This window comes from Polypterus senegalus, chromosome 11 (genome assembly GCF_016835505.1).
Source record: "Polypterus senegalus isolate Bchr_013 chromosome 11, ASM1683550v1, whole genome shotgun sequence".
Classification (NCBI taxonomy): Eukaryota; Metazoa; Chordata; class Cladistia; order Polypteriformes; family Polypteridae; genus Polypterus; species Polypterus senegalus.
Genome location: NC_053164.1, coordinates 140212141 through 140228950, shown reverse-complemented (window position 1 = coordinate 140228950; position 16810 = coordinate 140212141). Strand labels below are relative to the sequence as shown.

At 37.1% G+C, this 16810-nt stretch overlaps 1 protein-coding gene across 1 annotated transcript in view; it reads left to right on the top strand.

Annotated features, from left to right (window-relative positions):
• LOC120539537 overlaps nucleotides 1–15127 on the top strand; it is a 36728-nt gene extending 21601 nt beyond the window's left edge. Inside the window, exons 4-5 of the mRNA XM_039769691.1 lie at nucleotides 9335–9772; nucleotides 10624–15127. Of these exons, the coding sequence (XP_039625625.1) occupies nucleotides 9335–9772; nucleotides 10624–11066 (881 nt within the window). The 3' untranslated portion in view covers nucleotides 11067–15127. The remainder of the gene's footprint in view (nucleotides 1–9334; nucleotides 9773–10623) is intronic.
• The last annotated feature ends 1683 nt before the right edge of the window (nucleotides 15128–16810 follow it).

The window sequence follows — 16810 nt, the reverse complement described above, 5'->3', positions numbered from 1 at the left end:
GATAAAAGAAAAAGGTATAAAGAAAAGAAAACTTGCCTTTTTCTTTTATATAGTTTAGAGAGGTGTGTTCGCTGACGATATGAGCGCCTTTTGGGGACAGTCGCGGTGGGTCTTGTGTAGACTGGTGAGACGCCCCCGCCATTAATCGGCTGTGATGGCACTGTCAGTCCTGCACTCCTGTGCGTGCCTTCATAATCCGAGCTGACGACCTCATAATCGTATACGTGCAAAAGAAAGTGCGAATCGCCTTAATATTATAATAGTTTGCAGCAGTGTAGAAAAGGGGTCCCGTGTTTGCACTTGTCTGGGCTATAGCTCAGGGGAGGATGAAAAAATTAAAAGTGCTCACTTTGACTTAAGGCAGAAGCGCAGTCAGCGTCTCAAAGGCCGGCACAGCTATCTTGTAGCGCCCGGCTGCTCGACTTTCGCTGGGCAGGAGACCCCATTTTGCAGACTCGCTCCCATGATCAAAAGTCTCAGCTCTTTAGAGGTCATTCATATATATATATATATAGATATAGATATATATATAGAGATATATATAGATATATAGAGATATATATAGATAGCAAAATACCCGCGCCTACGCAGCGGAGAAGTAGTGTGTTAAAGAAGTAATGAAAAGAAAAGGAAACATTTTAATAATAACGTAACATGATTGACATTGTCATGAGTGTTGCTGTCATATATATGCCTGCCTGAATAAGTCACCCTCGCTTCGCTCTTACTTTTTTACCGTTCATTTAATCATGGCTAGTGGCGGAAAAATTATAAAATGGAAGGAGGATTACACTGAGTATGGCTTTACCAAAACAATTATTGATGGCGAATCGATTATTCATAAAGCTTGAATTGGTGATCTGTTTTTCTGTGTTAATCTCATATTTTTTCATACTTCTTCTCAAACCAAGGGGGTGCGAGGGTAAAATGAATCGAGAAGATAAGGAAACATTTTAAAAATAACGTAACACGATTGTCAATGTAACCTTTTGTAAGTAGAGCCTGGAGGATTCAGAGTGTGGAGAAACTCTAGAGACAGCGTGTGTATTAACTTGTGGATTTTTCTGTGAGTATTTGGTGGCAGTGTAACGAAGTTACTTCGGAAGATGGTGTTAGCCGCGGAGCTCAGCTCAGAGCGAAATGAGGTGAATGGGAGGGAGAGGATGACGTCACTCCTCCACCCGCCTTTAACTGTCAATCCCCACAAACACAGTCTCGAATTTGCATAAGCACAGCCTTTGACCAGCAATTTGAACTTATTTAGAAAGTGATCAAAACTGTCGCTTATACCCTGCATCCTCTCATTAAACTTGTATCCCGATTAGCCGGGGGCATGACAAACGCCAGCGCAGCCTGTCTATGAACTTAATTTAAACTTTAGTTTTACACCGTGCTTTGTTTCTGAAGTAGGTGCAGGCATGAATATGCTTGTACAGTATGTGTCACTCGCTCGCTTCTTATTTTTGCGCTGCCTTCTCAATTGTATAATGCATGTTTTCTTCAGCGCTTTTGGAGCTCTTCCTGGTTTTCTACGTAATCGTTGCTTAAAAATAGCTTCCATTTATGACCATTACACGTAGAATTTCGAAATGAAACCTGCCCAACTTTTGTAAATAAGCTGTAAGGAATGAGCCTGCCAAATTTCAGCCTTCTACATGGGAAGTTGGAGAATTAGTGATCAGTCAGTCAGTCAGTCAGTGAGGGTTTTGCCTTTTATTAGTATAGATATGTCTATATTTGTATATGTATGTATATATATATATATATATATATATATATATATATATATATATATATATATATATATATATATATGATGTTTATATATATGTTTATATATATGTTTATATATATGTGTGTGTGTGTCTGTGTGTATATATATATATACACACATACATATGCCAGCAACACTCATGACAATAACAAAACAATTACATTGTCAATCATGTTACGTTATTATTAAAATGTTTCCTTTTCTATTTACTTCTCTGCTGCCAAGCGCAGGTATTTTGAGATATATATATATAATAGATAGATATACTGTAGATATGACAACACTCATATCAATGACAAAACAATTACATTAACAATCATCTTACATTATTTTTAAAATGTTTCCTTTTCTTTTTCATAACTTCTTTAACACACTACTTCTCCGCTGCGAAGCACGGGTATTCTGCTAGTCAACAATAAAAATGAGTACACGGGCAATCCTAGCACCGAGAAACGATAAAGTCAAACAGATTAACATCAAAAATGTTGATCGGTTACAAGGCAAATTCTATATCAATAAACTATGCTGAAACAGTTGGTGGTGATCGTACGGAAGATATAAACATCAGCTTACAATATCCCGAGGAATATCTACAACTGTTAACACCGTCCGGTCTTCCTCCGCACAAATTACTGTAGAAAGAAGGATGTATCCAAGAAAGGTAATGATGTACATCTTCAGGGGATAACATTAGATAAAAAAGGAGATCTTGATATTCCATTTGTATTAAAACATGAACATTTTCCTGTTAGAATAGTTTTTGCAAAGACAACTAACAAATTTCAGAGCCAAACATTCGAAAAAGTAGTTTTATTTAATAGAGAGAAAGAAACGAAATGAAATCACAGTTAATACAATACATTACATTGTCACGATGAAAGTCCAAACACAGAATCAAAATTCAATGCGATATTGACGAAAATTTTATTCAAAAAATTGTTTTTACTGAAGTTTTACAGTAAAAATGTAAGTTTAAAAAGTATTTACGTGTTAATTTCAAAGCCAAACAGAACAAAATCGTATTACGCAACAAATAACTCTTAATGCAACATGAAACATAATTTAGTTTCAAATTATTACATTTTATTATTTTTTAATATGGTTAATTACTTGCTGTAATGTACAATAGTTAGATCTATTATGCATATGTAACAATTCCCATGAAAATAACAATATGTTTAAATTGTACATCCGCATCCCCATATGTGAGCGGTAGAACCGCAAAGAGGCTACCACATAGTGCAGGCCCAGGGGTTGGCAAGCTAAGCCCCCTAGTAATACTAGAAAAACCTGAACAAATAACATTATTTGTGGTACAAACACAAATCTCCCTGGATGTCTGGTCAGAGAGGTTAAACTGAAGGAAGGGCCAGAAAGTCAGTGTATGTGAAATGCCTTCCTGAACAAATGACTGAAGCTGTTTTTAAAAAGAATACATTGAGTCAGCTGATTTTATTAATAAGGGAGGTTATTCCAAGATCTGGGAGCTGAAGACTTTGTCATCTGTAGAATACGGGTTGGTTTAGGACACAGTGAGATTTCCAGAATCAGTGGATCTTAGTGGACAGACAGGAGCTTAATGATGGAGGAGATTGTGGATGTAGCCTGGTGCAAGGCCATGTAAAGCTTTTTAGGTTATTGACAGAAATTTATACTCCTGTAAGACACAGTGAACCAGTTAATTTGGAGCAGGATGGGTGCTGTGTGCTCGCTGTTGTGGATCTGCATAAAGACTCTTAGATCTTGATCTCTGAACCAACTTGAGCTGTAATAACAGATTAGAAGGGGCACCTGCCAGTTGGGAGGTACAGTAGTTGATGCAGGATGTAATAAGAGCATGAACAACTTTCTCACAATTGAAAAAGAAGAGGAATGAACTAACACAGGATTTGTTATGAAGATGGATGTAAGAAAGTTTTTAGTGTGATGGTTTTCGGTAACATAAGAAAGAAAGGAAGCAAAAAGATTCTTAGCAGAAGAAGAAGGCCTGATGACATCATCACCAAGGGTGATTGAGAAGAAGACCCTCTTCTTAAACAACTTATTAGCATGATTTCAGTATTGTTACAGTTTAATTTTAAAGAGTTACATTACATTTCACTGAGGCAGGTTGTGAGCTGAACAAACTCTGATGAACTTTAACTTTAAACACTAAATAAATCTGAGTATCTTCCACCTATAAATGATAAACCAGTCCAAAGCTACAAATAATATGGTCAAGGGAAAGCATTTAGATACAGAAGAGTAAAAGGCCAAGGACACTGCCTTGAGAGACTCTTTGTGTGTTTGGTGCTGACCTGGACATGCTGTTGCCAAAACTAACAAATTCTTGTCTATCATTTAGATAGGACTTAAACCACTGTAGGGTAGTGCTAAGTGTCCTCCAGTCTGAACAGTAGAATATTATGCTTGACAGTATCAAATTCTGCATTAAGGTGTAATTGAATTAAAATGCTGGTTTGCCCCTAGTCTGCTGCCTTAAGCAAATAATTAGTTACTCAAAGTAGAGCGGTTTCACAGCTGTGATGTGCTGTGAAACCAGACTGAAAGGGTTCCATCAGTTTACTACAAGTTAAGTAACTGGTGAGTTAGGAGGCTCCAACATGCTCAAAATCTTTAGAGAGAAAAGGTATATGAGAGATGGGCTGAAAACTGTTGAGAATGTCAGCATCAAGACCACACTTTTTAATGTAGGGTTTACGTAAACAAAAATCCTGTAAATAATATGGCCATAGCCATGCAAAGATAGTCACCAAAGTGGTGTCAGCCAAACAGAAAGTGGCGTTGCTGCAATAACAATAATTATAAAATATATATTATATATATATATTATAACAAATTAAATAAAAATACAAAAAATCCAGAAGTAAAGGTACTTGCTATATGTGAACAGCATTGGTTAATGAAAGTTATAATAGCTGTCACTTTTTGCTTAAGCTGTCAGTTGGAAAAATTGAAATTGAATTTTGTTACACTAATGAAAATGTAATCTATATATATATATATATATATATATATATATATATATATATATATATATATATATATATAAAGGAGAGTTGGGATCCAAGAGACTGTGTTTGTGGAGGAATTGAGAGTTAAGGCGGGTGGGGGAGTCATGTGATCATCTCCCCTCCCATTCACGTCATTTCATTCACTTCATTTCGCTCCGAGCTGAGTGGCGCAGCTGACGCGATCTTGCCGTTCTTTTTCCTTAGTGTTTAGTTCTTTCTCCTTTACTAATTTACTGTTTTGTACACGCGGTACTTACGCAGTCACTCATAAAAGGGGAGAGGAATCCATGCAAGAAATGTGTATTGAAACTACCTTGGAAGACATGCAATCAATGAGGCCATTAAACGGATCTCGAGAGAGGTCTTCTAGGTTGGAAAAAAAGAGCTTGGTTGCCAAAACCAGGCAATTAAACGAATCTCAACAAGAAACGACTTCTATGTTAGAAAAAAAACGATTCGCTGCCAAAATCAGGCGGTTAAACGAATCTAAAGAAGACAGGATTTCTAGATTGGGAAAAGGACGAATGGCTGCCGAAACCAGGCAGTTAAAAGAATCTGAAAAAGACAGGACATCTAAATTGGAAAAATCACGATCCGCTGCCGAAACTAGCCGGTTAAGCGTGCAGCGAAGCGCGTCAGGTCAGCTAGTCTTTAGATAGAGTATGATTTCCGAAACTGCAAAGTCTTTATTCTGCTCATTTCACTGAAAATGCCAGTGAAGTTGAGATTACTAACATGCTTTTGCCAATGATAGATTCTAGTAACCTACATGATAAGTCTGACCATCATCATCATTGGTTTAACAGTCATTTTATGGGGTTACCTAGGTAAGCTGGTTCTGCCTCAAATCTTTTTCCTCCACTGTCTATGGTCATGGAAATCGTTTGGTGTGAGACACATTCTTTTTATATCATCTGACACCCAACTCTGACCGCATCCTTTTTTTGATGTCATCCCCTTCTACCTTTATTTTGGTGCACCTCTTCTCCTATCACATTCTTCCTTTTGTTCTAATCCACCTTTATTTGTTTCTCCTCAGCACAACACCAATCCCATTCACCATTCAAAACAAGTTTTTTTTAACTTAACGTTTGTCTTACTGTCACTCTATGATTCTTGACACATTCATCAGATCATTCTCATCACACATTTTTCATAATGTTTACTCTTCAATGCCAGTAAGACTCCTTTAAAAGTCAGAATGAGGGACAGGTGCAGAAATTTCTTCCTCACACCTCTCACCCTCTCTGTCATTCCTGTGCCTGCAGCACCATTGCTACTCAACATGCACACCCTATTCAGGACAAGTCCTGTACACATCTTCATTATACACCCCATGTATTGCCTATGTACAAAAAAAAGGTCACACTTGATGCCTGTAGATCATTCGTCACACCACTATATATTTTACTCCATGACTTCCAACAAAACAGGCATTGGAGTTTCTCCGAACACCTTTACTACACATCATTCAGTCATCAGACTCTTCCATACCCCCTTTTATTCTTTGCCTCCAACCATCACCTTGGTTTTTTCTGCATGTACTGTACCTTGAGACCTTTTGCTTTTATACCACCTTACATTTGCATTTATTTGCTTGGCAGACACTTTTATCCAAAGCAACTTACAACAGAGCACTTTCTGTTATTGTTTCATCCCCTTCAATGTTGCTTGACTTTTCCCATCAATATGAGATTACCAGCATACAACAGCTCTTATAGCAATCATTCACGCGATCTTGTCACTTTAGTCACTATCATGACAGACCTCAGAATGCCTTTATCTTCTTTATAGTTGCTAGATGCTATTTCCTGACATCAAAAATTAGGTATGAAACTAAATTGCAATTTTGTAACTTTTAGTTGATCCCTGATTCTTTTCTTGTCACTCTCTCAGCTACTTGGCATGCAAGTAAGAATTTGTTAGGCAGAAACTGCCCCTGCAGCTATTGGCATGAGTGGCAATGGTCCTGAAGGGAGGAGTAGTTTCAATACTTTAGTTTTTCTGTATTTCATTTTTTGTAAAAAAAAAAAAGGTTTTGAGTAACACGGCTATATGTGTGTGTGTGTGCTGCATGTGGACAAAAAAATGTCAAAAATGATACCTTTTCATTTTAATCATCCAAAACTAATACTCAGGCCCTCACAGAAAGAGCATGCATTGCTGTGTTTAGTGTTGCTGTCAATGATTTTTTTTCCATTTGCTAATTTTGTTATTCTATGTTAAATGGCCTGCGGTGGGCTGGCTCCCTGCCCGGGGTTTGTTTCCTGCCTTGCGCCTTGTGTTGGCTGGGATTGGCTCCAGCAGACCCCCGTGACCCTGTAGTTAGGATATAGCGGGTTGGATAATGGATGGATAAATGTTAAAAGTAGTTTTTAGTCATCCAGGTTTTTAACATTTTGGAGCAATTAAGACTTATTTGGGGAAATGTCATTAAGTTTGAATAATACATGCAACTTAGTGTTATCTGCATATAATTTAAGATAATATATTCTCTGTATCTGTATCTCACTCATTGTAGAGATAAAGCAGTTGTGTTCTGTGAAGGACACCATATAAAACTTAAGAATATAAGAATGGAGTGCCCTCATTAAATTTTCTATTTTTTTAAATATTTGTCAAATTTTTATAGTAGACTTATGTGGGAGTTATTGTAACAATCAGTACTTAAATCTTAAAACCTCAAAATTTTTGCATTTCCAGTTATGACTGTTTCTGTACTGTGACGTGCAAAAGCTATACTGAAACATTTTATTTTGATTGTTATGTTTAAAATGAGGCTGTAGATGTAAGGCTACTAATTTCTGTATATATAATTTAAAAGGAAAAGTATACCATACATAAAAAAGAGAAAAAGTTAAACATACAGTCTTAAAAAAATCATCATACAACATAAATAAAATATACAATAAAAGTACAGTACTTAATTAACAGCCTTGATGTAAAGGCTGACTGATTCCTTTCTGTCTATATAGTTTTAAGGGAAGGGTTATGTAATTGAAAGGATGTCCATGATAAATTATATCCAGAAGTTCCACATTCTCTTAGATTTCATACTTCCCAACCCGGGGACACATAGTTGAAGTGTCTTATTTATGCAAGTAGGATAACTCTCCTCCACTTCCTTTCAAGATGACAACAGTGCCCCAGATCCGACAATTTCTGTTGACCATAGCTGATATGACTTAAGTCTGCCAAAGGCAAATGAGCTGCATATACATTATTAAGGTAACAGCGCATATACAGTATAAGATAATGTCAGGGATCTTTGACAGTCTTGAGCAATATGTGAATTTTATTATGCTCATGAACATTTATCTTCCATGAATTTTACTTTATTAATTTTAACTCTGTTTATATGACTTTAGTTCAGTGTTTTATCTGAATACAGCTGATTCTTTCCAAGTTTTCAAACATGTTATTTGTCAAATAGGAAATGTTAGCTTTCTCTCAAAGTTTGCAATGACGCACGCCATTGTTTGGGATAAGAGAGGCAAAAATCTGCTGATCTGACTAAGCCTTTGCTAGAGGTTAAAACAATATATATTTTGAAGTAACAGAATAGCGTTTTAATTAAATGTACAGGTAAGGAATTCATGAAAGTAATTAAGCGGGTATCATAGATCATCTATTGTCTCATTATCTCATACTATATGATATACTTGTAGGTGTGGAAAAAGGAGATAGAAAAAGACAATTTAATCATTTCTCTAATTGGGGAATATTGCGTGTCAAACATTAAAGGACTCAAATGTATCATGCTTTTGTGTATTGTTTCAAATATTCTTCAACAAGCAAGTAAGCCATGTATGACATAAGGGGAACAGATATGGGAGAAGGGACATAAACACTTTATATTGACACCTCGAAACTTACAAGATTTATTCAAGACATGTCACTGATAAGGCCTGAATCCATCAATATATTATAATACAAGACCTCCTATTTGATAATTATCTATTGTAGCTCTCTTTTTCTTTCACAAATATATTGTAGTAGGTTTTATAACTTATTACATTTACCCTAGCTTTGTATGTTAATTTCATGAATTGTGTCGTAAATAACTTCTTTGCAAAAACTAAGTTGGTCATTATGACAATGAGAATAAGAATGATTATAATAAGATAATAAGAATGATTGTAGCCTCTGAAGATTATTGTGGTCCCTTAGTCTGCTTATGGTGAGTGGGTCCAGAAATATTAAGAACACCTGAGGGTTAAGTTCTCAAACAGCATTGTTTGTAAAGGTGATATAATAAGATGGCATATTAAGCTTTTGTAAACCAATACAGTCTGACATAACATTCTCAAATGTGTTAAGTTCAGTTCAGGGATGTGAGATGCCAGATGTTATCCAGGTATCATCAGGTAAAAGGCAGAAATTAACCTTTTTACCATTTTGAAATGTTTGTGCGCACAAGGCTAATTCTTATTCATAAGTAATATAACTAGTTCTAGTGAACAACAGTGCCTTTAAAAATTGCTAAACATACCACTAAAATTGCTAAAATATTTAGTATAAATTTCTGCATTTGCTTCTTTTTCAGACTCCACAAACAGTCAAACTTCTCTGGAAAGATACATTGACAGTGACCAGTGGGTAACTTTCAGAACAATTGAAGGTACATTCTGGTGCAGCAAGGCTCATAGTGGTGGCATTTACAAGCTCCAGGCTGTAGACACTCACGATGAAGAATTGTGCAAGTTCAAGGTTTCAAAGGCCGACAATGGCAAGATACTACTTCAGGACAAAAGGGGTGTATACCTTAGCCTCAATCAAAGTGATGGCATTGGAAGAATTCAAGCGACTAAACGTGAACCTGACACATCCTGTGAATTTCAAGTCTCATACGAAGGCAAAAGGGTACTCTTCAAAGCTGAAAATAGCAGGATGCTGAGCTTGTTTTACCATTGTGGCGGCCACCCAATAAAAGCGGATAAAGATGTTTCAGATATCTTCTGCAAGTTAACAGTCAACAGTGAAGGTAAAACAATAAAAACATCTAATTTTAAAAAAATGTCCAATGCACATTTTGCTAATTTCACTTATTTTCAGAACAAAATTGATCCTAATTTCAGTTATATTTTTAAGAAAATAATCCTATTTGGTTTTACTGTAGAAGTATACACTCTCACTGGTTCAGTGGTTTCCCTCTTCTGTAGCAAGTGATCACAGTTACTTTGACAGGTAAACCTGGGTTTGTTATTTTTTAAATCAGAATGTGTAAACATTAACAGGTAATATAAATAATCCTCAGTGTGTAGCTGTTGTTCACAGTTTATCAAATTTTAATTTAGCATAGCAATGACCTGACCTCTCAGACAAAACTTGTTTGCAATGCATATCAATTTTATGATTAAAGAGTTGTCCTGCCTCTTGATCTTCCCACTAGCAAGTGATAACAAATGTAACAAACGTTTAATATTTTAAAGGAAAATTTACAACTACAGTTTAAACAGTGGGTCAGTTTTGCTTATCATAGATAATGAGGCTGTTTGTGGTAGCATTACTTAATGTTTTGTTTAGGTTTGTATACAGTAATAGTAATGAGATTAATTACCTCAATAAATGGTTTAAGCTGGACTCTCTGAGCTGGTTTAGTGGCCAGACAAGGTATAGTGTGTTTAGTTAATGTATTCACTACCCCCCAAATAATATTTTGCAATTTCCTGAGTCTTGGAAATTTTCATTTGGTAATTACAGTAATTAAATAATCATATTTCAATAGAATGCAATTGTCATCTTAGGTGCATTTAGTTACAGATTAAAGAAAATTTTGTAAAAGTAATGCACAGAAAAAAATATTCTGAATATAATTCTATGTTTAAATTATAGCCCCACGTGCTACCATTGCTAATTTGGAAGAATACATCAACACAGATAAATGGGTCATTTTTACAACAGACAATGGCTTATTCTGGTGCAGCAAACCTGATGGTCAGATTCAGGCAGTCGACATCTTCGATGAAGAGTGGTGCAAGTTTAAAGTCACAAGAGTAAATGGTGCAATCTTTCTGCAAGATAAACGTGGAATTTACCTCAGCAGAATTCGAAGAGGTGATATTGACTTTATTGAAGCCGCTAAACCTGAACCAGATGTATTTTGTGAATTCAGTGTCTCCTCTGAGAATGAAAAGCTCTTATTTAGAGCTGAGAATGGAAGAATGTTAAGCAGAGTTTGTCGTTATGGACAACAAATTATTGAAGCAGCAAAAGATACTCCAGATATCTTCTGCCAGGTCACCGTCAATGAAGGTACATATCTAAATGCAGAATGATAAAAGTCTGTTGCTTCTTTATAAACCTGAAAAAATAAAACTACTTCAATGCTCATGTTAGAAAGATTAGAGCTATATTGTTTAATTAATTTCACAGGAAGTGTGAAAAAGATATCAAATACTCATTCATTCCTAAACCCATTATAATCACTACAAATAATTCGCATTTTTAGAAGTTGCTCTTTCAATAGTCACTTTAGGGGAGCACACCATAACAAGGTGCTTGATGAGTATCAATACCAAATGTTTCTTATGACAAGTAAAAGTAAAAAAATATATACCAAAAAAACTTGAAATTTCCATTAAAATGAAACTGTTTGAGTGTTAAATTAAATTTTAAATAAAAGTACTTGTGTACATGAACAATCTTCAGTATTTTAGGGCAATGTTTATTATAGTCGTTCCGGTTAAATACAGTATGTCCTGAAAAACAGCTTTTTGTAGTTTAATTATTTTTACTGATAAACAGAATTTTTGTTACTTTACATTACAAGTTGAATAATCTTGCCTGTAATTGGCACCACCTACTTTTTTACAGTACAAAATGATCAGGGTCAGTATGCTGTCTGATCTTTGGCATTTATCTGGTTTGTAATGACCAGTGAAAATGAGAAACATAAGGTCTGTATATGAAATAATTCCTTTCTTGAAACTAGGTTAATGTTTTTGACTCAAATGATTTATTTGTTCTTAGTCTCTCAATTTTTGCAGCAAATCAATATATAGAATCTTTAAATTGTTGAATAAGATTATAATAATTGATTTAATCGAATATAATAAGGGCTTTGAAAGATAGAGGTTTGAAGATATTGTAAATAGGAAGAAGACAGTATTTGAGGTTTAATGATCAGGATTCAGAAGTTAGCCTGCAGAGAGAGCTTCTAAAAAGAGTGGAACAGCGGAAGACAAAATGAGGGAGGCCAAAGCAGAGATGGATGAATAAAGTAAAAGAAGATTGGAAGAAAAAGGATTTAATTGTGGAGGTGGAGGATCAAGCTGTATGGAGGTTGATCAGCTACATTGACACCACATAGAAGTGGGAAAAGATGAAGTTGAAGAAGTTTAATATGATTAAAATATTCCATGTCAGTAGTGACAAGTTACTGACCTTTTCAGTTTTAAAATAATGAAAAATAAGTACATTGTGTTATTTTAATTACACTGGGTGTTAACCATCCACCTACTCTTTAGCCATGTGTTTTGCTGCTGAAATAACTCAGTTTCTCATTGTTTTTATGTGGGTTTTCCTTCCATATCCTGAATGATGTGTACATTAGGTTGACTGGTAATTGTAAATTTGACCCAATTTGATTGGGCTCTCTGATGCTCCTGCCAGGATTGGTTCACCATTACTTGGATTAAACCATGCTGAGAATGAGTATGGCTATGACTATTAAAATAGCCTTAAAGAGTGTCACAGATGTGTGACCGGGGTAGTGGGTGGGTGGGGGTCATCGTCCTGGTTTGACTGACATAAGCGATACCACTCTAGGACAAGAGGGGGCACTGTTGCTAACAGTATCTTCTGTTTCACCCACAGCCCCTAGAAGATGCCCAGTGAGGTCAACCAAGCCCAGCCGTGACACCCAGAGTAGGCCCGGCCCCTTTCAGTCAGGGCGGCACAAAACCAGGCAGCCCAGAAAGGTGGTGTCTTGTTCACTCTTGGCTCTTGCATGTTCCCGTACGTGATCTGAGAAAGAGATAACTTTGATGGGCTAATTTTCTGTTGTGCCACAGTATAGTCTTTTTTCCTTCTTTGCTCAGTTTGCTTATTAAACATGACTACTAGGTTGGTATCCAACCAATTTTGTGCTGCCTTGGTATGGTCTGTCTGCCGGTCGCAAGGGTTAATTAAATGCAATATTCTTTTAGAGCAGCTTTTTGCCTTTACTAATAATCAAGGCTATATACTTTCTGAATCACACACAGTCTAACACTTGTGAAAAAGAGACCAAAGAGACAGATTAAGGGTTGGGGGAACTGTCCCCATATACTGTAGGTGAACCAGAATATTTGCTTCTTCATGTACAGAGTGTAAGAATTAGCATATACATTCGGCAATCATACTGGAAAGGCAGCTGGTTTTTATGGTGGATGGACCGGAAATTGGTGTAGAGGTGAGATGGCATAGACGGGATGGGACGGAGATGATGTCATCAGAGTGCGACTGGGTTGAAGTCGTCACATGGGGACATCTGGAATGCAGAAGGTCTTCCTTGCTTGTGCTTGTTTTTTAGTGGAGACTTCACATATCTGGATTCATCTGTTCTTCGATCTTTGTGATTAAAAAAGGAGAGAAGCGTTAGTATTCTGTCTTATATCCCTGTCCAGTGAGTTTTCGCGCACCATTGATCCTTTTGGCTGCCGCCTAATCATGCGTGTGTGACACACTTTAACCCTGGTTTACTTAAACTTGTGGTCATATGTATGTACTTGGACAACTATTTTATTTTATTTAATTAACCAACCAAACACTCCTTTTAATGCTAAACTTTAAAAAAAAAGTAGTTGTTTAATTTTAATGTTTGTCTTTTAATGTGAATAACAAATACTCTTTGAATTTTCTTTTAAAAATGGATTTAGGCAGATATATAGTAGAGTGTGATAACCTAGTTGGACAAGTTGGAGCACTGATACCACTTTAATGGCAAGGGCCTGGACAAGACCAATGCTGTTATTCCAGGTCCATAAAATGACAAACTGAGTAGTTTTCTCGTGGTTGTATCCCCACATCCCAAGCATATTAGGTTGATTTGATAGGCCCAGTGTCCTATGGGAGCAGATATCAGTGTCATCCTCTCTGCTGAACTGTGGCAGATTTAAACAAATAGATTTTTGAAAACCTTCACTTATTTCACTTGCGCTGCATTAATTCAGTATAGCATAAGACCATAGCCTCCCAATTCACACTGACGCTGGTCCATATGTCAGTTCTGCAGGAAAGAATGAAAAACTCCAGCTTTTGCCATTTTAAACTATTTTCAGCAGATTCTCAGTGTTCCTGTATCAGTGCTTGCTGGTGATTTTTATTTTCATTTTGAGTCTGTATTATATGTTTAGTAAGAGAATTCAGCTTCATTTCACAGCAGTTATGGATATTATATGTATACATTGTGGCCAGTAGGGGGTGCTCCAGCTCCCCAAGCACAACACAGATAGGCTCAGACATCGGTATGAAAGCACCAAAGAGTTTTTATTTGTGGGAAACGCTTCCTCTATGTTTCCCACCAGTGTAGCACAAGCACGATACAGCCAGCGCACAGCAACTCTTTGTCTCTTCCCCGCTCTGTTTTTCTTGTCTCTGCATCCTCCACTCCTCACAGCAAGCATTGTCCTCCACCTTCCAACTCTCACTCCCTAAATGAAGGCAACGGGCTTCTTTTGTTTTTCACCTGGGAGTACTTCCGGTGGTTTGTTAGCATGGTTAGGAAGCACTTCCAGGTGAGGCAGAAGCCAAACAAAATAGGGCTCTTCAGTACACACAGCAACCCCTGGCAGCACCCACGGAACCTAACAGGGCCAAGACTGCAAATTCCAAGTCCCAGTGTGCCCTGTGGGAATCTGAGGCACCGCTGCAACCCCATCTAGTGATCTCTACCCTGGTCCTCAGTCCACCTCAAAGACTTTGTTCTGAAAGAATTTGGCTGTGGGTGAAATCTGTTTAATGACCCCTGCTGTAATTGGTGCCTCATCGAGTCTACTGACAGTGTCAGTGTGGAAATGGATTAATGCATGACTTTATGTTAGTAGCATTTATTATTACTTAATATCTGGCTGATGCCTTTATCTTAGTCAACTTACAACAATTGAGATATGCAAAGGTTTTTTAATTTAATATTTAACAACATCATTTAATAACATATACAATGTGTAAATAGTATGTGATATTACTGTTCAATAAATATTGTACAAACTATACGTTACAATAAAAGTATAATAACATAATATAATTTAGTATAACTAAGTTTACTGTTTAATGTCAGCTAAAATTATTTGTGAAATAGGAGATGTAACCAGAAATGCAGTATATACTGTACATCAATAAAAGCCTAAAATCTTCACTGTTAAAGCTTCTGTTTTTTCACTGAGTGCTGTGAAATGGAGTTCTGTTGTCTGAGTGAGGATGCTAATTAGTTCTGATTAATAAAAATCCTTTATTATCATTGACAAAAGCTTTTCAAGAGTGGGTGCTAAATGCCTGATACAGAATTTACATCGACTGGCCATAATTACTGGACTTGAGCAATCCAGGGCCCAGGTGTTAGAAGGGAAGGTAGACAAAGCTAATGTTCTAAACTAATGTTTTGATAGATCTTCCCTCCCACGTCCACCTTCTTCCAGTGACCAGTCTCCCCCCCACACCACCTCTGCTCCATTAACAACTACTTCCACTTCAGCAGGAATCGTCAGTGCTGAGTCCATCTCGGACCATCAGTATGGGCTGTCCATCGTCATGTGAGAAGTGAGAAGACAAATGTGGAAGCTAAACACCGGGAAAACTGCTGGCCCAGATGCAGTCAGTCTTTGAGTTCTGTGCAGATCTGCTTTTTGGTATAATCTGTCAACTGTTCAGTCTGTCATTAAGGCTGTAAAAAGTGTCGCTGCTGTGGAAAACATCCACCATTTTTCCTGTTTGAAAGAAGGTTGACACATCCTTCACCAAATGACTACAGACCAGTGGCACGCACATCTTGCATCATGAAGACCTTTGAGAATTCCTGGACTACATGAGTCCTCTTGTGGTAGACCACCTGGACTCACTGCAGTTTGCCTATCAAACAAAGATTGGAGGGAAGGATGCAATTATCATTCTGCTCTACAAAGATCATTTTAACCTGGACAAAGCTGGTAGCACTGGTAGGATTATGTTTTTTAATTTATCCAGTGCCTTCAATACCATCAAGCAAACCTTTGTTAAGGGGTAAACTTGGGTGATGTGCAGGCAGATGAGCTTATGGTGTCCTGAATATTGGACTGTCTGTCAGGCAGACCACGGTTTGTGAGGCTAAAGGACTGTGTTTCTGATATGGACGAGGGCAATACTGGAGCCCCATAAGGAACAATCTTTTCTCTTCACTCTGTACACCTTTGACTATAAATATAACGCCAGGTCACGTCACTTACAGAAATTCTCAGATCATTCTGCACTTAATGAGGTATATTGATAAGTAGAATAAGATCAAGCATAGGAGTCAGGTGGAGAACGTTGTTTCTTGGTGCAAATAGAATGGTCTGCACCTTAACATACAGCAAAACCAAGGAACTGGTTATTGACTTTCACCACACCTAAGATCTTCTACACCCAGTCATTATTCAGGGAGTACATGTAGAGGTGGTGCACTCCTACAAATACTTGGGGGACAGGTTGGGCTAGTCTAATTACACACATCTTCACATCTGTAACTCTGTGGTGACCAGTGAGATTTTATAAACTGTGGTGTGCTGGGCTGGTAACATCACTTCAGCAGGGGCCCAACAGTTCATGTAAACTAATTAAAAATACGTGCTAAGTTATGGGATGTGATCTTGGCCCACTGGAGGTAGTACCATGGAGGAGAGAATTAAAACAAAACAGAATGCCATTATGAACAATGTTGCACATCCTCTCTTTGACACACAAACACCGAGTACCTTCAGCCAACAAATTATCCAGCAGAAATGTTTCCAGAAATACTACTGGGACTGCTTTACGCCATCAGCAATATGTCGGCATAATACCTCACTGTGACTATAACTGTCAGAGG